Source organism: Bactrocera dorsalis, chromosome 2, assembly GCF_023373825.1.
Source record: "Bactrocera dorsalis isolate Fly_Bdor chromosome 2, ASM2337382v1, whole genome shotgun sequence".
NCBI classification, from domain to species: Eukaryota; Metazoa; Arthropoda; class Insecta; order Diptera; family Tephritidae; genus Bactrocera; species Bactrocera dorsalis.
This window is the reverse complement of record NC_064304.1, coordinates 35,847,585-35,873,180: the sequence shown is the minus strand read 5'-3', so window position 1 is coordinate 35,873,180 and position 25,596 is coordinate 35,847,585. Positions and strand designations below refer to the sequence as shown.

General features: G+C 37.4%; 1 protein-coding gene across 7 annotated transcripts in view; it reads left to right on the top strand.

Moving 5' to 3' along the window:
* The window catches only part of LOC105226331 (uncharacterized), a 276,869-nt gene that overhangs the window by 63,838 nt on the left and 187,435 nt on the right, over positions 1 to 25,596 (top strand). For 5 of the 7 annotated variants that reach the window (XM_049450572.1, XM_049450574.1, XM_049450577.1 and 2 more), the window contains exon 3: positions 19,631 to 20,470. In XM_049450572.1, coding sequence (XP_049306529.1) covers positions 20,377 to 20,470 — 94 coding nt within the window. In that variant the 5' untranslated portion in view covers positions 19,631 to 20,376. Of the gene's footprint in view, positions 1 to 18,656; positions 18,675 to 19,501; positions 19,523 to 19,630; positions 20,471 to 25,596 lie in introns of those variants that run through there. The other 2 variants (XM_049450576.1, XM_049450575.1) reach the window with 2 other exon arrangements.

The following is a 25,596-nucleotide window of genomic DNA, read 5'->3' as shown; positions in this document are numbered from 1 at the left end:
AGCTGATCATGTACATAAATAATTATCTATAAGGTTATCCCACGTTTCCTTTTGGGTTTACAAACTTTATGGCAAACTTATCATACCCTGTTCAGGGTATAAATTGTCGCAAATTTAACTCCAACAAATACTTACGAAAAAATGGAAATGAATCACTGCTGCTTTATAGTCATCGCCGTCATAAATTCAAGAGCTAACTGCGAGCGAAAAGCAAAAACACATAAACAACAAATACGCAACAACAACAACAATGACAATAGAAACGCACAGCATAGTCGTAAATAAAAGAACAACAAACGAGAAGCGGCAAAATTGCATTCGTTTCATTGTCGACATTTATCTAAGCGCTCGCAGTTGGCGAAATCCAAGCGGCTTCGAATAACCAAATGCATATGGCAAACTGCAATTGTGACTAAAACTAGCAAAAAGGCATAAACAAAAACCAACAGCAACAACAATAATAGTAATAATTCGCATACTAAAACTGAAGGCAGAAAGCAAAAACTGACATTCAGACGCGATTCGCCATGCTCTCATAAACATCGCAAACAAATATAAAGTTCGAGGCAACAAACGAGCAACAACAAGCCACGCAACCAAAGCCAGAAAAAATTAAAATTAAAAAACAAAAAGGAAAAAATGTTAACTAAAAAGCATTAAGAGGTGTGTTGTGTGCGATTTGGGGGCAGCGCAGGGTTGTATGGCGGCACAAATTTGGAGCGGCCAACTAGTGGCAAGCAGAGGCCACTGCAATTGCCTGGAACAATCAAAACGGCAAGCGACGAAACCATTGACAATTGACAAAACCGTTAGAAGAACGGTAAAAATAGAAATCATAAACAAATTTCGAAACGACAAAAAGTTTTTGAAAATGCCAACTGTTGCAAGTGATGAAAAAGTGTCAGCGAAACAAAGCGAGCGCCTAAATTGAAATAGGCAAAGCTTAACTGCAGTTGCAGCATTGCTGTGCCTAACTCGGACTGCAAAAAATTAGCAGTTTTTTGCACTGTCAGAAATATCAGCGAGTGCACACGCACATTTCAAAACAATGAAATGCATTTAGCGAAAAAACTAGCGAGCGCAGAGTGGGGGAAAATATCAACAATGGCAGATAAGTGACAAGCAGCGATTTGTCGGCTGAGAGGGTAGCTCGGAAGGGCCTTTTTCTGTGATCCACTTATGTACTTAATCGTGTGCAGAGACCTTTGGGAACCCTAACTCAAACCTCATATTTTGGTACCCCTATATCAATATGTTGATTTCTAATCCAGTACACTTGGACAGCTTATATCAGTAAGGTTATCGTAAAGACCCTTATAAATCAATAAATAAATCGCGGATCGAAAATTTGTTGAGGCGGCCAATGAGAGTTTCTCCTGGTTCGCCGAAGGTATGGCTGCCGAGAGGTTTCAGCCAGAGAAACCAGTTTGTGAGCGCCACGCTAATGTCGCCTCTTTACTCTCGGAACAAATGATCAAATCCATGAAAGAAGCTGCTTCCTCCGGTACAGTCTCCTGCTAGCTTACATATATATAACCACTTCTGATAGAAAAATCCTAGAGTAGTCCGGTAGCCTAAAGCAAAGTTTGAGATAGAGCTTCTTACGCCCCTTTAAACGTTTCTCCTTTACCAGTTCTTAAGCAAATTCTCTCAATCCACATATCCATCGTGGGTATGTGGGATAGGAAGTGGTATGTAGGTATAGGGGAGAAGCAGCGGCCAGAAGTAATTAAAACCAGCTCGGTAATAAAGTGATCTGCAGTTTTAAATTAACCTAACAATCGGTTGATTATTGGTGTCTCGGTTAGGTCCGCCTGAACTAAGTTGGTGTTCAATAGAAATTGTTGCTTACTGGGTACTATAACGGTTAAAAGCAACGTAAGTTTGTCTGCCTAGGGATTGATAGTGCAAAAGTTAAGCTCAAGAATACCAAAAGGCTCTGTGAGGTTATCTGAGTCTGGCCACACTGGTTTAAATTTTTTTAAATGATATAAAAGATATAATATAGGATTCTAAAAGGCTCTGAGGCAATCTAAGACAGTATTTAGTTGTAGAGAGCTCTCCATATACTTTTGAAATTCTAAAAAGAATAAGCTTGTGAGTTCCAAAATTCTCTCAGACGTTATCTCGGTATTTATTAGGTTTAGAAATGGTCATAATCGTTTTGTCTCACCTTGATCGACAGAAATTTAATCTTAGAAAATACTCCAATTTTCAAGGCATGATATGAAGGCTCAATTTTAACCCTTTGGGTGGTAAAGGCCTTAGGGTCTTTTAAATATTTTCTTATTTATTACAGGAGGTACGAAAGATTACTAAAGCGAACTAATTTCATAACTAGTTTTGCTGCATAAAATCTGCTAATAATTCTCAACTTTAAATATTTAGACCTTTCTGAAAATGTGTGCTTGTCTACATATTCCGTAATACGATATTTTTGAGGGTGTTTCGAGTTCATACCGACAAATTACTTTATACACTATACATTTAATGGAGGAAGATCTAATTCAGCTGAGGTTGACACACCAACACATCACATCACCAAGCAAAAATTCAAAATTTTCAGCTTTGCAAGCCAGCTCTGCTCAACACCCGCTACTTTCGACGAGCTCGTCTTCTCCGAAACCAAAAGTAACCCTGCCAAATCACAGCAATTGCACCTTTTGCCGGCAATTGATGCTGTTAGTGTGCTATTTTGATACTGTTATTGCTGTTGTTGTCGTTCGACATTTGTTGGCTTCACCACTCGCGCTGCTTGGCTTCACCGCCTCAATGTTGGCCACATTTTTTCGCGAAATTTTCATGTTTCTACTAAATGGTTTTGCTGTTGTTGTTGTTGTTGCTATTCGTAGCCATAGTTAGAACGGTTACGGTGTGTTGGTGCCGCGTTGTGCCGTTGGTGGGCTTGCTTTTCGTCTATTTTTATAACAAAGTTGTGTGTTTGTCTATCTCTCCATCTATTTGTGTTTTTGTTGTTGTGTGTGTACTTGAAAATTGGCAAGTTGTTCTTGTCTTATTGCATGCGGCGAGAATTTGATATTTTTCGAAATTTACCGTGTGTGCGTGTGTAGGTTTGTTTGTTTATTTGTGTGTCAGGAACTTCGTTTGCCGCTCGCTTGATCTTGCTGCTTGAAAACTTGACACACACGCATACACATACACCCATATGAACACGCTGGTGCTTGCCGACAACAATTTGGTTGCTTATTTTTGTTGTTTTGGTTTGCTTGACTGCCTGCATTTTGGTCGGTTCATTCATTGCTGACTTCTCCGCTGGTTTTTCGTTTGCCGACAATTTTGAGTGCGAGTGTGTGTGTGTGTGCGCTTGTGTGTTTGAATGTTTTGGAGTCAAGGTCTCTGCGCCGATTTTCTCGGGCATGGCCTTATGCATTTTTGGGCTTATGCTTCTATGCGATTTTCCTTCTTCTTTGTTGTTCTCATTTGGTTTCTGCATGCCGTTTGCCTTTTGCCATTCGCAATGTTTACAAATTCTTGTCATTCGGCAGATCAATTACGCTTGAGCGATCGCTTGCATGTGTTTGTTTGTATTTACATGCATATATGTGTGTGTGTGTATTGTTCGTGTGTCATTGCTGTGCATTAGACTGTAATTCTATGCAATTGTCACAGTTTTGGGCAACGAAAAATAGTGTAATTATTGAAAATGCCAAATTAGATGCGAATTATGAAGGCCTTCAAATATTCATTTAATATTATATGTAGGTCAAATTACTTGTTTGATATTTTTTGTAGAAAATATTTATTCAATTTAATCGCAGCTGCATTTTCTTTCATATGTCTTATTGAAATTTAGTCAAATTTCGGATACTTGGGGTACTATTGCAATAACGTGATCTTCTCCTTCGAAAAGAATCTCATAATAATAATATATTTTCGAAAAGTGCCCAAAAGTTTTCTCCAGGAGTTTTGCCGGTGATAGGTATTTTTTTCTAAACGTAAATGAATTTAGAAGAATTATGAACTTCGAAAAGAGTTTTCACAAATTCAAGACAGTTGAGAAAACTGTTCTTGACTTAAGAGAATACGAAGCAATATTTTCGCTAAGAAGAGCCTTAAGTATAGTAAAGTAAGAACCGTTTCGAGGTTCCCTCCTTTAGAAAAAAAAAGGAAATTTCAAATTTAATGTGGAATGTTTATTATCACTCGAAAAAACATTCTTTGGCTTTATTTTTTTTAAGATTATCTCTTTCAATTGTTGGCCTAGGCCATGTCTTATATGGTCCATCCGTTGAGTGTGATTTTCGATGAGTCGTTCAAACATTTCGACTGGTAACTAGCGAATGACACACATGATATTTTGCTCGAAGGTTTGAATCAAAGCGGAATTGGCCGCATAGACTTTAGAATTTACATATTCTCACAGGAAAGTCCAACGGTGTGACATCACAGGATCTTGGTGGCCAAAACTTGAAATTATTTATCTATTCACCGAAGTGTTTTCTCAAAACTCCATTGGTCGACGGGATGTTTGAAGTATGAGCCACAAACTGATTAAGCCTTGATCTTGACACAGTGGCCCACGATTCCGCTGTGGGCTGGAACCCACACTAGTCTTATCACAAAGTGACTCGATGCCATCGTTAACAAAGTTAGACATTCATACCAGCCCACCAATGAACTCAAAGATAGTATCGCCGTCATGTTATCAGAGTAGATAGTCACTTCTCCGAAACAAGAATACATTCCGGAGCAGTAAACATACCATTATCTTAATGGCAACAACCTCAGATTGAGAAATACTGCAATAGTCAGGAAGTCTGCAAATGAAGTTCATAGAGACTTGCTCACAACATATCCCTCCACCAATATTCCCCCAGGCTTTGACCCATCTGTAAAAACAAACTCATTGTCCATCTCCTCCAACGAATTCTATACAACCATAATTCCCTCGCAGGTAAAAGAAAAAGCCACAAGAATTTGGGTTGGCAACTTCAATGTCCGAAAGATTCGGTATACGTCAAACTATGAAAGGATTTTCGAATGTTCCGATGTGTGTGCATTTAGAAAACCAGATTCTCTGAGTATTTTAGCGACTTCAGCGGCCATGTCAATGGGCTCTATAAGCAAAATAGTACTAAGTTACAGAGTTGGTGTGGACCCTTGTACACCGCTCATGCTAGTGAACGCCACTCGCTGAACGTTCCTGAGTTTCTTTTCTAGTGTGGTCCTTTCCAATGCCTTCTACACAAACACTTTACTTAGACCATAATAAACTGGACTATAGAGCCATAGAGACTGAGGACCACTTTCGATGAGAAACCTTACCTTTTGTCCATGACTAATACGCAGCAGTATAAGGCAATCAATGCCTTCTTTGCCCTTTAATCGATACCTCGATGGAACGAGTTCTAAATACTTCACAGTATCTACAGTTTGCAGGCAGATGCTTCCCTCTCGCGACAGATGTGCCAGACAGACCGACAGACTTGGTTAAAATCACTAAGCTCGTAACTCTGATTATATAAAAATATGGGGTCTACAAGATTTCCTCCTGAATGTTACAAACATTATATCAAGTTCGTACCGTTTTCAAAAAGTGGTACAGAAATTGTAATAATTTATGGAAATTATTCACCAAATAAACTATCGCATCTCGATTAACTTCAAAGCAACAATCAAACACTCGACTAGTTAGCAATCGGAGAAAAATTAAATTAAATTTATGGCAGTACCGAAGGCAATCCAACGACTTTAATATAGAAAGTTTCACGAAACTTTTCGACTCGAAAGTACTACTATGTGCAAAAATAATGTTCATAATTATTAATTTATTCTTCTAAATCTGTATTGTTCCCTTCAAAGTATTCCTCTTTGACCCCAATACAAGTGTGCCAACGTTTTTTCCAAGTCTCACTACAGTCTTCAATTGCCTCCAAACGGTTTCCCCGCTGCGGTCGTTTGAGTTTGGTGAATAGCCAGAAGTCATACGTCATGTTATTGTTTAAAAATTCGGCGAATAACTCACGAAGAATCTATGCAGTATACGACGATGCTTTATCGTGGTGCCGAAACCAGGAGTTGACGGCCTATAATTCCGGTCTCTTTTAACGAATTGCAACATACCTCGATAATCGAAGAAAACTGTCAACATAAACTTGACTTTTGAGAAGCTTTGAAGTGGTCTATCGGCTTCGGTTTAACTTTGCCAAGATATTCGTAAGATTGATTATCTATTTCGTATAATGATATGTGGAGAGTCGGAAGGCATTGTTTCGCAAACGTTAACGCGACGTTGTTTTTCGAAAAAATAGTGATTTTGGAACACATCCAATGAGCTTTCAAAATGGTTTTCACTGGTCATTCCGATATTCGAACCTTAATTCCTATTTGTGGTCGTGGTTCGTTCTCAACCCGTTCTCGAACCTCTTTGTATAATTTGTATTAATCAAAAACACTTGCTCACGACAAACAATTATCACCGAAGACCGCTTCCAATATTCTGAACGTTTTGACATCAGAAATTTAATGGGACTTCTTTGTTGAATAATTGCAGTCATCGTAAAAATCGCACTCGTCCCTCAGTCCACTTCAGCATCTTTTTAAAACACCCGTTATTTGTGGGAAGCTTTCATACACTCACATGCACAACAAATACGCTTCGCTGCTTCCAAAAAGCAAGACAAATTTACAAAACTAAATCAAGAAGAAGCACAAGATTGATTTCAATCTCATTCGCTAATCGCTAACAAATGAACGAAGTAAAAAATGCAAATAAATTTTGTTTGCAATTGCATTCGCATTGGCAAAAACTAAGCGAACACGCCACACTAACCTTCAACTATCCACTAATTCAATGGTAAACATCTTCACGCTCATTATTAGGGTCAAGACTAATCGATAAAATGTAGACGCGGCTGAAATCAAATACAAAAGCACAAAAAACAAGCCGCTGATGGACAACAGTGGAGCAACAAATAAGCGGCAGCAGCAGTAACTAGTGAAAAATTGCCAACAACAACAACAAGCAGTGGTGCGCGGTTAGCCGAGAAAAAAAGTGGCGCAACAAATTGCCGCAACGAAAAAGAGGAAAATAAAATCGCAAAAATTAGTTAAAAACGTAAGAGAACAAGAAAAAAAATTAGCGAAAAAGCGCTGCCAAATGGTAATTTTCAACAAATTGCACATTGCGCAACACAATAAAAACAACAACAATGAGCAAACTGCAATGGCAAGCGCGCAACTGCAAAACCCGAATTCGAAATGAAATCAACAAACCGCTGCGATGGCAATGAATAGCAGCAACAACATTAGCAACAACAACAACATTAACAACGCCGCGCCAACAAGCGTCAAAACAAGCGAGCACAAGCCACCGCGTTGCACCGTCAGCGAGTAAGCCAAGAGCCAAGTCCAAGTGTAAAATTGCGCAATAATCATGACACTGCAACGCTGACGGCAACAACAACAACTAATACTAATACTGCAAGCATATATACACCAACACCAACAACAATAACAATAACAAAATGTTGCATACATTAATAAACACGGCATTAAACAACGTACAACTCCGCGCAAGCAACACTAGCAACAACAACAACAGCTGCAATAGCGGCAGCAACAACAACTAACTGTTTGCTGTTTGCAGTTTGCCTCGCCATTGAATGGATAAACTTAAACTTGTCTTTGGGGATTTGTAGGTGAGCTGCGCGCCGCAGCACGACAGCCACCGAAGCCATGAAGAGGCGTGAATAAAGCCGAATCGATTGAGGAGCGCGCAGCCACAAAACGCCACAACGACCTTCCTCCTGCCAAGCAGCCGCTGCCAGCGCGCAAGCAGCAAGCTATTATTGTTATTGCTTCTTGTTGTAAATGTGTTGTTGTTGTCTTATCTACATATGTTTATTGTGTTGCCAGCTTTAGCTGTAGTTGTTGTTGTAATTGTTGTTGCTGTTGTCGCTGTCATCGTTCGAAATGGATATGCGCGCATGGGCGAATGAGCGCCACACGCCAAGCAGCGAACGACAAACGGCAGAGCGATAAACGCGCATGCGCGCGCACACAATTGCGCCGTTTGGCGTCGCCGCCGGCGTCGTCGTCGTTGCATTGCATTGCTTGTAATCGCTATTTGCTTTTCGTCGCCTCTATTGCCTGCGCATGGCGTTGGCCGTCGCAAATGTGTGTTACTGGATCTCGGTTGGCGCATGCGCGTTTTGGTTTCGATTTCGGTGCGCTTCCTGTGCACCGCTATGCCGCCGTAAGCTCGCTGCCGGCACACAAGCATACATCGTTTATACACACGAAGTCTTACATGTATATGTTTGCAAAAAAGTCGACTTTTTGTGTGGCAACTAATGCCAGCCGTTGGCTTGTGGCAGGTGTGTTGCGCTTGCGCGTAATTGTCTTGCGTTGGCGGATTAGGATATGCCACAAAAGCTTGCACATGGCATCTGTGTACGTATGTATGCACATATATTTATATTTGACGTTATGTGAAATCATGTAATCGCTCTCTTACATTAGCATTTGGAATGCAATTAGATGTTGTTGTTGTGACTGCTGTTGCCTGAAGTCAGATATTATTTAACATCAGGCTTATTTGTGGATGTAAATCTTAATTTTTCTTGGTTTACTCTTTGTATTCGCATTTATCAGTATATCTACGGTACATACTTACAAGTATACAGCCATATATTTAGAAACAATAGTAAATTATTGTTGTTGCTTCATAGATTTCCGCTTCTAAAACTTTTTTGCTACCATCTATTTATCATTGCGATCTTCTGCTCTTCGCTTTAGCACATTTTCTTTGATTTTAACTAATTGTTCCGTTTACTTCTACCTACTCGCGAGAATGTGTAAGATATTTCCGCCAATAAATTATTGTTGTTGCCGTACAAGGTTCAAGAACTCTAATCACGACTTTCACTGAGATAGTTTCAAAGCTTTTAAAAAAACAATACACGGATAGGTAGGTAGGGTTAACAAAATCCAGTTACTCACCACGGGTGGTGAAAGTATTTCGAATATCGATTTTGGTATAAATCACCGAAAAACATCCTACCGTGTACGATTTTGCAATAAATCAATGAACGACTAACTAGAATTTACTCACCACGGGTGGTGAAAAACTTTTTCATTTCAATTTTTCTGTAAATCAATAAACAACTTACTAGCCCTTACTCACCACAGGTGGTGAAAATCTTTTCCAGTAACGATTTTCATATAAATCAGCAATTAAATTCAAATCGCTTACTCACCGCAAGCGCAGAAAAACTTTCAAGTATCGATTTCGCATCCAAACAATGAGCAATTTCTAGTACTTAATCACCACATCGTGGTGAACAACTTTCACATATCGATTTTGCAGTTAAAATCTTACTAGCACTTACTCACCACGAAAGTTGAAAAATTTTCAAGTATCAATTTTTAAACAACTGAGACCGCTGGTCAATTTTGACACCTAAATACTTCTCAGTATTAATCAAAAAGACTCTCAAAAACCAACAAAGTCCTTTGAGCCTGCTTCAAATTTGTTGAGGCCGCTAATGTCAATTTCGGCAATTTCACCAGGTTCCCGAAGAAATTACTGGCGAAATGCTTCAACCTCAGTCTTTCAAAAGCTAGGCAATGGAGGAAAATAAATCTTGATGTATCCCCCTCACCTTCATACATACAACTTAGACAACTTGTGCCCAAAAAGATTTTCGGCCTTACCGCATATACGCCTTTTGAACAACTTCCGCAACTCCTACGTTTATTTCAGTGGATCTCCTGTATTCTACGCTATGCCGGAAGGGTCTCTGCTGTCGGAATGAATGATCATCTACCTGAAACAGGCAACATTTCGGATCAACATATCTGCTGCTACCCTCATGACAGCCACCTCTCCTTGAAAAACATTACAGTCATCGGGTAGATTAAAACTATTCTTGACGCAGTGTTCTTTACAGAAAATTTCGTCTCTTACCTTCTCTCTATGCTAAGACCTATCCGTGAAAAATATCGTACAGAAAAAGCTTTATACCGAAGTGTAAAGATCTGTTAAAGAAATAATGTTGAAAAAAGTTCTATAGAGGATAAAAGGATTTCGCAGAGGAGCTGTCTGTCAATCAGCGATTGCTAAGCGTACGCAAGGTTCTTTGGTCCGCAAATATTGCCACTCTGCTGTCGGAATGAATAAAGCCTCCTAGAAAGAGATTGCACTTCGTAGCAGTACATCTACCGTCACCTTGACCACAGCCACTTTTGACTGAAAAGCAGTACGTAGTCGGGTATCCTAAGCTAATATTTATGGAGAGTTCCTTACAGTAAACTCCCCCTATAACCTTTCCCCTTAGCTTCGACCCAACCGTGCATCTCACTGTTCCTCTCATCAAGCTTTGTTGATTTTAGCGATGATTGAACAATTTTCTGGCCTCAATCAGACTAAGTGATTGTGATTGAATGTTTAAAATAATGTATAACTGAGAAACTTCAAGCAAATTTGGCTTCAGATGGTCAGATTTACTTATAAGTATAACTCTGAATATAAATTTAATTTTGAAAAATTTATTTTACAAAAATATATTTGAATCTCGAAATTATAGAACTTAATTGTTGTAAGTTTCAAGATTAAAATACTTCCTTAAAGTACTTTTCGTTGAGAGTGACACACAGAAGAAGAAATCATTGTACTTCTAAACAGATGTTTCAAACCCGAACTAAAATTTGAGAGATTTCTTGAGCTTACTTTCAATTACATTCGGGCTATTTGAATACTTTAGTACGTCTGGAGCAATCCAAACGAATTAGATCACTTTAGTGGAGCTTATAGCACGAGAGACTACTCTGACAATACTCTGTCCGTAATCACAGGAATTGTCCAAACACATTCTTAAAAAATTCTTTAAAACTCTCTCGTATATATACCGAATATAAAAATGAGGGATTTCTTCATTCCAATTAAAGTCTGTTGCACATTTAAGCCCATAAACTCGATGAGACTCGTTCAGATGACATTTCGGCACAGTTTTCAATTATGTCGATATTAAAAACAAAATCACTACGAAAGTGCTTTCGCAGCGCAAGACAATAGCTTCACCAATACACACACACACCTGACATTATTGAAAATGCCACATATGCAACAAGCTGTGGCATGCAACACTCGTTTTTTGACAAAAGCAGTGTCTTTCTTTTTCCTCTTTTTGGGGCAACGATTACATACATGAGCCACAGCGAAAGACAACGACCTACCCGAACATGCCACACAGCGCCACATACACACACAGAGGCACACATACAGCTGCGCTAAAGCACACTACATTTCAATTGAGTTTGCCCCGCGCCGTTGCACTCCCTTCGCCAACGCGCCGCAGTTTGGTTTGTTCGGTCGACGCCTTTGTTCCTGCCGGTCGCCTTTCAGCGCAGTACCATACAGTTACGTAGTGCGTACATACACATATACATGCATTTATAGTTCGCTTCGCCTGCGTCAGCCGCTCGTCCGTCTGGCCGCACTTGCAACACAACCGCTTCGATTTGACTGACGTGTCGGAGGAAATGTGCAAAACATTGCGAAACTTTTGTGGCAGCAACAACGTTGATAGTAATGTGCTTGCAACAACAAGAACAACAACAAATCGCGCACCAACAATGCATAGAAGCAACAGGAGTCGATTTCGTCCTTTCGGCACTTTCGGGTTCGGTTTGATTTTAGTTGTGCGCTTGTAGTTGTTTTTGTATTCGGGGCTGCTAGCAGCAGCTACAACAACCAGTGCCGTTAGTCATTGTTAGTGCCTCTGGGGAGGTGTGGCTGCCATTTATCTGCGTCTGAGTGCAGTGCCGCATCCCACATCCTGTGCCACAATTCAATCTACAGCCATTCCAAGTATGTATGTAGGTGTGTGTGTATATGTGTGCGTTTGTGCGCCAACACGATAACGTAGCGAGCGTGCAGTTGGTGTATTTGGCAATCGTTGCGGTCGTTTTGCAACGTTTTATAGTCATTTCGGTTGCTTTCTTTTAGTTTGGTATTTATCAGCCACTCACACACATACACACACATGTATACAGACTGTGCTGTGCTCGTATCTGTTCGTGAGTTTGAGTTGGTTGGAGGGCAACGACTTGTTGCGCTTTTGAATTCGGCTCCCGTGCTTGCCTTCTTCCTTTTTGCGCTGTCATCAACGCTGGTTGTTGGCGTCATTGTTGTTGCTGCTGCAGCTGCTTGCTATTTTGCAGCACAAGGACTCGTTGTGTCATTGCTGTGCCACCTCACGCCGCACCCGCTGCCACTCAATTTCCCACTGACATTAAGGACGTGTTGCTCCTTTTGCCGCCGAAATCTAATGGCTTGAATTGTATGCTCGTTTGACGACAAAGGTTAGGTTAGGTTACAACGGTTTTGCTATTACATTGCGAAGACCAACATTTTCATGTGCGTTTAAATTGAGAAATGTGTTTGTATTGCAGAAGTTTACAATATTTTAGATATCTGATGAAATACTTAATGAAGTCATTAAACAGAAAGTTTTGGTTTAGAGGTAATGAGAGGGGCACCGTCTCTTTTTTGTCTTCGTATCAAAGTTTATACAATATCAGTGTTATTTGAACTTAAAGAGTCTCTCTTAAATCTTCCATCCGCTTCGCATTGTACCCTGCATCGAACTCGACTCAACATGTCAATAGTGCTACAGCGAGCTTGAGACGCTTAGGAAGAAGATGGGATCCAATGAGATTTTCATGTAATCATATCTAGCAATATGATTCTCCACCAAGATATATTAAAAAATTGGCGGACTAGCTTTCTAATTAATAAATTAAACCAAATAGACCGAAATTCGCAACTGTAATATTGTAATAGTAAAGGGTGATCTATTTAGAGGTTATCCAGTTTTTTAAAGAAAAAACACAAATCATTTGAATACACATTCTCTGGCATTTATTTTTTGAAGATTAACTCTTTCAAATGTTGGCCACATCCACGTCTCAGATGGGCCGTCCGTTAAGTTCAATTTTTGATGAAGTTTTTTCTCCAAGATCTGAATCGAAGTGGGACTATCCGAATAACCTTTAGACTTTACCTATCCCCACAGGAAAAAGTCTAAGGGTGTGACCTCACACGACTTTGGTTGCCTATCGAGTGGTCCAAACGTGAAATTATCTGCTCACTAAAGTGATCTCTCAATTCTCTCAATAAATCCATTAATTGATAGCAATATAGCGCCGTCTTGTTGAAAGCAAATGTTGTCAAGATCACCAACTTCAATTTCAAAACATAAAATACTCGATTATCATGGCCGCTGTTTTTTCTGAATGAAATGACAGCTCTGGAGCCACTTCAAGTTACTCTTCATCCTAAATTCGGCAATTTTGGTTGTTTATATTCCTATTGAACTTTTCAAGATCCCATAGAGTGAAGCGATGTCGCTTGGGCAGGTCGAGCGGCTTTAGTTCTTTCAGAAGCTGTATTTTGTGCTTTTTCAAAGTAAGACATCGGCGTAAAATGCTCCAATTCATTTCATACGTCAGTCTGGGCCGTTTCGAACAGCGCCGAATCTACTCTCCATCGACTTCGTGTACACTCTCAGCAACGGCTGCTTCACTGCATGCTGGACGTGGTCTATTAGGTTGAATATTATCCAATAATGAATGCTGAGTCTCAAAATGGGTGCTGGTATTACGAATAGTATGCTCAGTAAGCCGTTTATATATATACTGTATAAGTTGAACGAAGCGATGAATAAGAATTAATTATTTATACTAGTTATAATTCGTAAAGTTGCTAACTTCGCAAATGGTCGAACTCCGTAAATATGGCCAAAGTCTATATTTGGCCTAGAAGTTTTAATTTTATCGTTACCATGCGGTTTGAGTTAACAATCTGCCCTCGGACACCCTCTTTGGATTTAAAAGGACAGAATGAAGAGGGAAGAGTCTATGTACGGGTTTGCTGCATGAAAAAGAAACGCACGGTACGAGTTTTATAATTTCTAATATAAAAGAAAGTTTCTAGCCTCCTGGCCAGATCTGAAACACGGAATGTTAGAGAAATGATGTTTTTGCATCCTTTGTATTTTTTGTTTATATAGTATGTTTATGATCTTTGGATTGATCCTAATCGATAGAGCTTATTGACGTAACTTCTGCTTTGTGCTACGACTAAAGTCCTAAAAGATTAGATTCCTAGATCCCCACAAATCGACGAAGCGTTTTGAGTGTATTATAAATTTATCAAAGTGGTTATTATCAGTCCCAGTCTCTTCGCAAGGTTTGTGGCAATGTAGCAATCAAACAATGTTCATCTTATTTTAGCAAAAACCGGGTAATAGAGGAGACAAGATGACAAGATGATTCCACCTTACCGCACACCACACGCTCCACCCACAATTGTGGCGAGATTGGCATTGTTAACAGCATCTGGTCCGGAGGGCACATTGATTGCGGGTTTTTGATTAGCGCTTACCGAGCTTACTGGAGGTCCATTGATCCAGTGCTAGAATGCAAGAGAGAGTCGGAGTACCGACTTACTTGCAATCGTAAGAAATTGGAATAAACCCTCCCTAGAATGTGCAGTTTCCAGCAATTCCGCTGTGACCGAACACCCATATACCAAAGGTGTAACACAGAGAAAGCTTGATAATATTGCTAATGTGGTCATGTGCTGCTTAACTAATTTTGAACGCTGAGTCCGTGGTCTTAAAGGCAGTATAGCCGCGGTTTTCGGAGTGAAGGCGCATCTCTTTTGAAAGGCACTACAGTGAATAATTTTTGTTCTGTCAACTTGGCGAGACAAGAGAAGAGTAGTCAATAAACAAAATTACTGAATTCGTTACATTCCTACGGACGAAACGGGAATTCGGTAATAGATTCAGAACATCTAAATTGTTTGCTCATAGCGAAAGTCATCGAAGAAAAATCTAGGTCTATTATCCAATACATATATCATAAATGTTTTGACTCTGTTTAATAAAAATTCCTATTGGCACTCAATAGAAGATACTGTAGGAACATGATCGGAATACTATCTAGTCATTGTCTGGTGGCAGCACATGCCCGCAGAATGGGACTGACAGATCGAGAAGACTACAAGAAATGTTTAAAACAGGGTAGCAGGCAAACAATGAAGCATCTCTTGTGCACTTGACCCGGATCTGGAGTCCCCACAGTATGATACACCGGTGGAGGTGCAGAGTCTGTTAAAATTCACTTCAAGCGTAGGCATCCTAAACGATGACTACTTCTCTTGGACTTAAGCAAGTTAACTACATCTGTTATCGCAAAGAATCAAACTGGTCTATGCGTGGCTTATTGGCCTACCAGTTTAACCTAACCAAGCAGCGAAGTGCAGACAGGGAGTGAATAAGTTCACGCCTGATTCCTCAGCATTATATTTAATCGACAATGCAAGCTAAATAACACCTGCAATTACTGATTTACTGTTAAAAAAACCCAGTCATGGCTTATTACTCCGAAAAAGAATTTCCCATCCCACTCTTTCCAAGAAGTGCTTCGTTTTCCACAAATTGATTTTATCAGGTATTTCGTTTCACATACATTGTAAGTAAAAAGGGAGGGGGGTCTTAAATAATTCCGCCATAATTATTACCTTTGCAAACAAAAGCAAAAAATACAAAATGCTAAATGCAAAATGCACTTAAACCCAATTTAGATAATCAAACTGGTCCGTTGACTAACTGACTTTCCAGTTAAAATTGCAAAAATAGAAAAATTCTAAAAAACCTGCACAACGGCTTTTCGTAATATATTCACCCATGTATACACATACATACATACATATGTGTCAGACAATATATACACACAAGCGCACGGAGATATTGTAAAATGTTAAATTAAATGTTTATTGAATTTTAATTGCAACTGAAATCGCACAACTCCAAAGTGCAACGCTATAAAGCACGCCGATGCATGAAAATATCCACGAGAATACAACGTATACACACACACACATGTACACTTAAGTGTGTGTGTGGTGCTGTGTTTTTGCACTATTTATTTTCGTTTAGAAAAAAATCCACGGAATAGAAATCAAATAAATTCTAGTGCATTCATTAATATGCAAACAGTTTCCCAATTGACGGCAAATTGTTGACAGAAGAAAATAATGAAAACAACAAAAATAAAACTGCAAAACCACATAACATGCACAAGCCCAAATGAAATGGTGGAACAACAAAAGCAACATGCTGTGACAAGTATTAAAAAATAGCGAAAATACGCTGCGCCCCTGCTCCCTCCCTCCGCCCGCCGTGTGTGAATTTCAACAACGACAGCGAATAATGAGAAATACAATAACAACATTTGTTGCTTGCACAGTGGTTTGACTTGCGGCAATTTTTAGTTTTCTAGAGGCGGGAGGATGGAGTCATGTGTAGAAGTTCACGCAAGTGAGGAAAGTTCTCTGATCGCCATTCACTTGAGAGTGGCCAGAAACGATTCTTTTACATATGACTCAAGCAGCTCACGACTTCCGGTCTTTGACCAAGTATCCTCTGGGTAGCCTAAGAACATCCGTTTGAAGGCGAGATAAAGTGAGAAGGCGAAATATCCCCTACTTAGGGTTGTGCGTTGGGTTTGGAACCCGCCACGTAAAAAAAGCACCCCAATGAAAACCAACAATCAGCCTCGGATGAGAGACCCCCTTTTGATGACGACCATGGCAAACGAAATAAGGACTACGAATTGAGGGCATGCACTTGGAATGTCCGGTCCCTTAATTGGGAAGGTGCCGCTGAGTATCAATAATAAATTAATATTTTCGGTCAAAAGTTAAATATAGATGCTGGGGTCCACATATTCGGTACCAAGCGGCTTCAACCGTTTTGATTGGATTTCGGCAATTTTTGGTCATAAGGTGGCATATCTTAAAAGAATTAGTGCAAAATTGTATCCCGTTACATTAACTACTTCTTGGTTTGTGTACTGGAAAGTGAAAGAATCAAATTGAATTTTAAATTGTGCTATACAGGAGGTAGTAGTGGTTGTTGTTCGATTTCACTAATTTTCACATTATGACACAGGAATATGAAAGAAATGCCACCTTCTAAATTTTGTCGGAATCGGTCCGTTGGGTCTAGAGATATGTGATTTCACCAAAAAGTGGGCGGTGCTACGTCCGTCGTCTAATTTTTATAACGTCGCCCACAAAGCCTTTTCAATACCATTTCGGTGGTCAAATATAATGTCAGGCGGATTTCATCCGTTTTATACTGTCGGTAAGAGTTAGAGTAATATTTGCGCCAGGCGGGCCACGTGGACTGTTTCAAAATTTTTTTTCCACAGATGCCCCTTGTTACTGCGATTTATTAAAGAGAGTTTTCTTCAAAGAAATTTTACGAATTTTCGTTAAAAAATTGATACATATAAGACGAGTTCTTCTTTAATTTTAATTTGAACAGTTGGCCTTTATAGAGGTGTGGCCTTTAGACACCGCAAAATTCACCAAGAAAATCAATCAACAAAGTGGATTGAAATTATTTGGAAAATGAGCTGAAAATCGCCGAAAGTTAAAGACTTTAGCGAAGAATATTTGAAAAAGGAATTGGAGTTTATAAGAAACTATTTTTATTATATCTGATCATATTCGAATTCTAATACAAAAAATTTTCAAATTTTTGGAAAATTTCGATAAATTAGATTTAAATTCCGAACATTTTTTTGAATTTCTAAATTTTTTGAAAATTCGAAGGTTTCTTTTAATATTAAATTTTGAATTTGAAATTTCGAAATTTTTTGTTTGAATTTCAAAACTGTTTCTTAAATTCGAAAATTTTTTGAATATGAAATTTTGAGTTTCAAATTGCGCAAAATTTTTTTTGAAATTCGAAACTTTTTTGAATATTAAATTTTGAATTTGAAATTTCGAAATTTTTTTTGGAATTTCGAATTTTTTTTAATTCCAAAATTTTTTGGAATATTAAATTTAGAATTTGAAATTTCGAAAATTTGTTTAAAATTCCAAAATTATTTTTTAGTATTATTATATTATTGAAATTTCGAACATTTTTTTGGAACTCGAACATTTTTTGAAAATGAAATTTCGATTTTTTTTTGGAATTCAAATTTATTTGCCGCTAGCTGCTCATTCCACATTTGTATAAAATAATAAATGAAATTTATGCAGTTCTCAGCGCTCTCCATCTCAGACAGCACCACTGTGCGCACACGGGCATCACGCCACTTGTTGCTGCAATTTATCATAAATTAATTTAAACAAAATGCGGCAATTCGACGCGGAATTAGAATTAAGCAACCAACAACAACAACAATAAAAGCAAAAGCAGGCGAAACTTTTTTGTTGTTCTCGCTTTTCGCTACAATTTCCAATTTATTTTTATTTCTTCACATAAGCACACGAACACGAAAGAGTGAACTATTTATTTACAAATTTACACATACACACACATACGAAAACATATAGTACACATACAGAAATATTTATAAATATTAATATTTTGTTCATGCACTCGGATTTTTTGTGCGATCTGTTGTTCTTGTTTGCCCATTTTCGTCTGTGTTTGCGCTTGATAGTTTTGGCAACAACAACAACCGTATGACTTTACATATAGTTTGTTAGAAAGATCGCTGAATCACAAGCCAAACAGAACGACCGACAGACACGACGTCGCTGAGACATGCCGAAAGCGACGAGTAGATCGCAACCGAAAACATATGGCGAGCGACCGAGCGCTGAGCGAAAGCGACCAAAGGTAGCAAAAGCAAAATTTAGAAAAATAAATATGTATATTGAAAAAAGTAAATAAATTAAGCGAACTGAAGCTATTTGAATTGTAATGGGAGTGTACAACAGCAACAAAAACAATATTAATAACATGAACAACATCAGTAAAAAATAAAATGGAACAAAACTAGCAAAAAACCAAAATAATAAAAACAACAACAACAATAATGAATAAAAACAACAAAAATAATAATAACAACAACAATAAAAAAAGAAAAATAACAAAAAGAATGAATAATAAAAAACAAAAAATTAAAAAAACAACAACAATAAGGAAAACCAACAGCATTAAAAACTTTTACAACAACAATAAATTTGAGACATGTACAGGCTGTCGTTTTGTAATTTTTGTTGTTGTCACCAATTCGTTAACATGGGCGTGCTAAGCGGCGCTCGATATGGCAGCACGCGTGGCGAGCGCGGTGCTCGGCTGTCGCGGCGGTTTTCGTTGCCACGGTATTTTGTTTCCACACTCACCTTGAATTGCAAATCTGGTTTTACGCTATTTTTATGCAACTGGATTTTAATAAAAATTATTTTCGCGTTCTTTATTTCATGTTTGCTTTTTTCGCCTTTTTGTTTTTAATTTATTTATTTATTTCTTGGCTTGCATGCATTTCGCTTGCTATTTCATTCGCTTGCTGGGTTGGCTAAGCATTTTCGCTGGCGTTGTCGCCGCCGCTTGTATTGCGTTGTAAGCGTGTAACAAGACGGCTGTCAACAACACGCTTATTTTATTCCCTCTCGCACTCGCTGTCACCCCCTCCAGCCACTTGAATTGAGTTGTGCTGGTCCAAAATAGAAATTAGACATGGTGTTTGTTGTTGTTTTGTTTTCTAATATAAATATTACATATATTAATTGCGTTGTGCAAACAATATTCATAACTCGCTGATTTCTATTTTTCTTTGCTTTTCTTTTTAGATATAATCAACAATAAGAACAACAACAACATTAGTAACATTTGCTAAGTAATAAATCAAAGCAGCCACGCAGCAGCCACATTCCACTTGAAACGTTCCAAAATGTGTCGACAACAAATCAGGAAATAACCGGAAATTGATACTTACGAAAGCTTGCAACAAGGCCACACGCAAACCGTTATTGCAAATAAATCCAAAAAAAAATATTATGCAAATACATCAAATTGTTTGTATGTGTGCAGTAATGCAATTGCTTTAAGCCAAATGTGTTCAAAACTTTTTACAAGAACAACAACTTTAACAAATATTAAATATAAAGAAATAGTTGAAAATATGTATAAATAAAAATTTTCTAAAATAAAAATTTTCAAAAAAAATTTAATTATTTATTTAAAAAAAATTAATTAAAAGAAATTCCTTAAAAACTCACGCAAAAACAAAAAAAAAACTTTAGTACCAAAATAAAATTCGAAATCAAAATTTCGAAAACAAAAATTTCGAAATTAAAAAAAAAAATTATTTCAAAATTATTTCTGATTTATATCCTTTAACAACTTAAAATGCTCAGCATGACAGTAGACACACGTTGCGCCCTTTGCCCACCAATTTGCTAGCACGCAAGTTAGGCTTCTCCGAAGCAGCCAGTGATTTTCAAACAAACTCAGTGATTAAAACTTAAACATACACACTTATACATACATATATACTATATAGATTCCTTAGCAAACTGCTTTAGCTGGTGAAATCATGGCGGAATGCTCGTATGCCAGATGTCTGCAGGAACGTCGCTTAATTAAACGTGAACTCATGAAATGGTCCAAGGATATGCTGCATATAGTCGGTAAGTGTTTCGCATATTCTTTCGCTCTAAACCAGAAATAATAATTTGTTAAGAGATTTTATTTATATAACAAAAACAAAGTTTAGTGATTTTAAGGTTAGATAATCATCCCAGTTCTGGTTAAAAAATTATAAACTAAAGTATAACTAATCAATAATACAACAATGCGAACGAACTACCGAATAAAAAGCTTCTTAATAAACAAAAAAAAATATGCACTCTTCTGAAATGCTCAGACGAAGTTCGTATCGATAGATTTCGAATGTGTCGATATGTTTCTAAAAACCATATATAAGCTTAAATATATGAAGATCTCATTTTAGTCAAATGATAGATCATACTAGATATGTCCAATAGATGGCACTGCATTCGATATAGCTCCGGTTTGAAATGGGCGTTTTACTGTGAAACAGTACTACTAGTTTTACATTGGAAAGTAAAAAAAAAATTATTCAAAATATTGACCATTACTTTTCACACATTTTGACCACCTTTCTAGCAATTTGTAGATACCCATCCAATGCCTGTAGAAATATTCGCCTTTTGAAGCAAACCGATCAGACACCCAATTTTCAACTTCTGCAAAGGAATCGAATAGCCGCTCAGTCAATACATGTCACAGCAATCAAATCGGCCGGACAAATTTTGTGAAAACGGCGGTTAGGGTAGCAGCTGCCAGCCAAGTACTTTGGTTGTATCCTGAACCGATTTTGCCTGGTGTACAGTAGGGTGCTTCAAACAAATTTTTTAAATTTTTTTTTCAAACTCTTACCCCTTCAAATGTTAGTGATTGACAAACAAAAAATCCTCCCTCAAACCGGGCGCTGTAGCTTAACTCTAACGGGTCGCTATTTGTTTTTTAGGTTCCCATACATTTTACATAGGAATTTCCGTTTTTTCATTCAAATTAATATTTCACCAACAAATTTTAGTTTCTCAAAAATAACCATTACATATTCAGAAATTTCACTTTTCAAACTTTAAAAATTTCTGCGAATGACCACTATATGCCTTGACAAGCATTCGATGAAAGAAAAATTATGATGTTGAGGTCATGCCAATCAAACAGAAAAAAAATTAAGGCCCGTTCACACCAAATGTTCCCTAGCAGCACATTTGCAGCTTAACGCTCACTTCATAATGGCAATTAACAACTTTATATTTTAAGTTTGTAAAATTTACTAACATCAAGTTGACATATCAGAAATTTTAGTTCCGATGCCACTGTTTCCACTGCGCTAAAGAATTTATGTAGAGTCAATTAGAAGTAATCGTTGATATATTTATATGAATTTCATCAGAAAAATTTTACTGAATTCACAAGGTTTGAAAAGTATGACTTATTATCTTAATATATAAAAATCACGTGTCACATTGTTTGTTTGCGATGGACTCTTAAACTACTGAACCGATTTTAATGAAATTTTTAACACTGTGTGCAGTTTGGTCCAACTTGAAAGATAGGATAGTTTATAACTCTCCTTATAGTCGCATTATTTATTTATTGCAAATTATTTGTTTATTATTAGCAAAGAGCTATCCACCAGTTGGTGGCGCTAAGAGCGGTATTGAGTGCGGTATGTTACAGTAGATGGCGCTACAAACATTAAAAACATTAAATGAAAATGCGTTGTTTGAAGTTTATATTATTTGTGGTAAAGTTATACAAGTATAGACTTCCAAAAAAAATAAAAATTGGGCGGGGCGAAGTTCGCCGGGTCAGCTAGTAAAATATAAATTACAACCATTCTGGCAGGTTTGATTAGAAATGTCATTGAATTTGACAAAGTGGAGACCGTCCTTAATAAAAAAGTGCACTCATGGACAAAGGTTTGTTTAGGCATTTATTGTATAACCATATGATGTGAAAATATGGCATTGCTTGGAATACACAAAAGTGTGTATAAACTAAAAAAAATGTAAATTTTTTTTTACTTATTTTACAACGGTTGAAAATTTGACTGCAATTATGACAGAATTTTGACATGAATGAAAAGAAAGAAATATTGTTTTAATTTTGTCTAAATCGTTATAAAAATATTGCCAATAGTAAAACAGCAACTATGATCATAAAGGGTACACTAACGAATCTCTGGATATGTTGTTTCATGGGATGTCAAAGTATTGTCAAACTTATGTTAACCACATAAGTATTTTCTTTTTTACCAAAGTCACAAAAAAAAATATGGCACTTTATTTGTTTTCTTCTCAGAGTTTTGTGCTTCATTTCATTTAAAAACATGTAACTATGGTAGAAAACAGGGAAAAATCAAATAGTGAATATACGTGGGAATGCAAATAGACAACTTAAAAAGTTAAAATAAAAACAGTGGTACTTGTAATGTAATACTCGTAGAAAATCGAATATTGAAAGTTTATATGCCGGTTTTGTCTGGAGCTTTTTCGAAGAAAAGTTTATACCAGATATTGCGCAAGAAATATTGGACAAAGATATTAGCGCTTTGACTTACTGATTAAATACAGTCCTTTAAGCACTTTTAATATTGGTTTGGTGATTCTTATATATCTTGTACAGACTAATATGATAATTTAAAATAATATATTAGAGTTTAAGTAAACGGTTATAAACGAAATAGATGCTCTGCAGCATTTAAATTTGAGGAAGGATATTTTGAAAGCTGAGAAAAATAAGCACTCTAAGCCAGCCTCGTCCCGAAGTAACTCAATTTCTTTCTCAAAAAATCAGATATACATGAAAAGCTCAGATAAAATATATTTTAGTAAAAAAGTTGCCATAAAATATAACTTGAATTATGTTAGGTCCACCTCACCATACAACTGATCTATTAAATTCTAGTCTTTGTATGTGAAACTTTTTTATCTTAGGAGATATCTTTACAAAATTTTAGATAAATTATTGTCAAAAACAGTTATATAATCCCCGAAGAAATCATTCAAATCGGATTACTATAGCATGTAGCTGCCATACAAATTGGTCTATCGGAATAAAGTGTTTCTATAGAAAACTTTTTCATTTGAAAAGAGATCCTGACGAAATTTGGCGTGAGTTATTGCTTAAAACATTGCTGCAATCTGCAAAGAAATTGTTCAAATCGCATCATTATAGCATACTATATAGCTGCCATACAAATTGCATGATCGGAATCAATTTCTTGTGAGAATTTTTTGTATTTGGTATATATACATTTCGGTATACAAAGGTAGTTGAAACTACAAATCTTTAATTTTTTTCTAGAAGTATTCTTAAAATGCAATTAGCTGCTAAAATTCGCTCTACACCAAATCCTAAACTAAATAAGCGCATGAGATTATGCCAGTTCTGGCATAAGCACCAGCAGATGCTTCTCTGTGAGCGCGTAACGTCGGTGTTTGCTCTACACTGCTGGCAAATTGCAATCAAATTCAATTTTAATTACATTTTGGAAACGAATTTCGATATCATTTACCGTTGCAGTGTAATCGCATTTTTATAGCAGACACATCAGCAACACCACGCACACATGCATACACACAGACGCAGGAGAGCTGCTATGCAAAACCAATAACAGTTAGCGGAAAATTTATGTGCAGACACACATACATAAGTGCTGATATATAGTATACATATATAAATGTATTTATATATGCGTTGTCTTGTTGTATAATTTATAAACTAGGATATGGTGCAGGACACTTCCCGTGCACTCAGTTTTGCACTTAAAAATACTTACGACCCGAAACCAATCTTCCACATTTCGTAGTGTCACCGCAAGCCGAGCGAAATTTATAGCTCGGCCTCATTACTCCGGCAATGGAATTTAATATCCATCAATATATAAATTTTCTATAGCATGTGTGTGTGTGAGTTCGGTTGGCAAGCTAGATATACCAGAAATGCTTAGGAACAGCTGCTGGCGTGCATGTTCATGTGTGTGTGTGTAGGCGGGTGTTTGAGTTTGAGTTTATCGCATTTCAGCCAATTTTTTCCGAGCTTATTTCTCTTTCGACTTTTATAAGTTCATGTGTGTGTGTATGTGTTCTAAGGCACACACACACCAATCTATTCACATATACAAACACCACCAGCTCTTCATTGCAGCGAATGTACTTGCATACAACTATTTGCTCATCCCATTTGTTGTTGTACTTTTTTTTGCATTATAGACTTCACCACTCACGCCCAGCGTTGTCTGCCTTCTCTTCTTGGCTCCTGCTGCTTTCGAACCCACTTGAGTGGTCGCTCGGTTGTCCGCCTGCTTGGTCCGTCGCTTGAGTTTATATTCTGTTCGATAATTCCTCAATAATTTTAATTCCTCTAGCCGCCTTCCAGAAACCGCCACCGCGCTCGCAACCCACTTCGCTTATCTCCAGCAAAAATAATATAAAAGCAATGGTATAAAATAAAAATGGCTGAGGAAAAGTTGAAAAAAAAAAAAACAAATAAATAAATAGAGTTTTTTTTATATACATAATAGCTTTGATGTGGGTAGCACCTCCTTGCCGGTTTTCGCATTCCACCTTCCTTTCGCCGGCCACCGCCAATTCCGCATGCCAGTCGCTTCCGCAAAAATTGCATTAATGGAAGTGCCACAATTTTTTCCAGTATTCTCTTTGTTTATTTTAGTGTTCTTGTTTTTGTTTTGTTTTTTTTTTTTTGGTTTTAGCTTTGGCTAAATTTTTATTTTTGTATATAAAGTAAAGCACTTCTTACACATGGTCGCCGCTGTTGTTGCCGCTGCGCTCTCAGTTGGCGAAAAAGTGCTCTCATTTTTATTAAACTCACACCAAAGTGGCCGCCTAGGGCCACTCATGCCATGTTCAAGTTGCGGAATTTTTTCGTGAATTCTTCTTTTTCAATGCACTGAATTTTTTCCGTCTCCGTTTTCGTTGTTTCTTCGCTCTCCCATGTTTTACTATATCATACTACCACATACTATCCCAAATGTTTCATTTTGTTGCGAGCGAAAAGCAACAGTAACTCAAGGATACTTGAGGAGGGACAATCGTGTGTTTTATGCTCATAAGAGAAGGTTTTGTAGAATTTTGTTAGGGAGTTTTTGATATTTTACTGTTTTTAGGGTAGAGAATATAGATTAATTTCCCGAACATTACTTTTGTTCTTTTTTTGTAAATTATTGTTTATTTCAGAGATTAATATTTGTGGA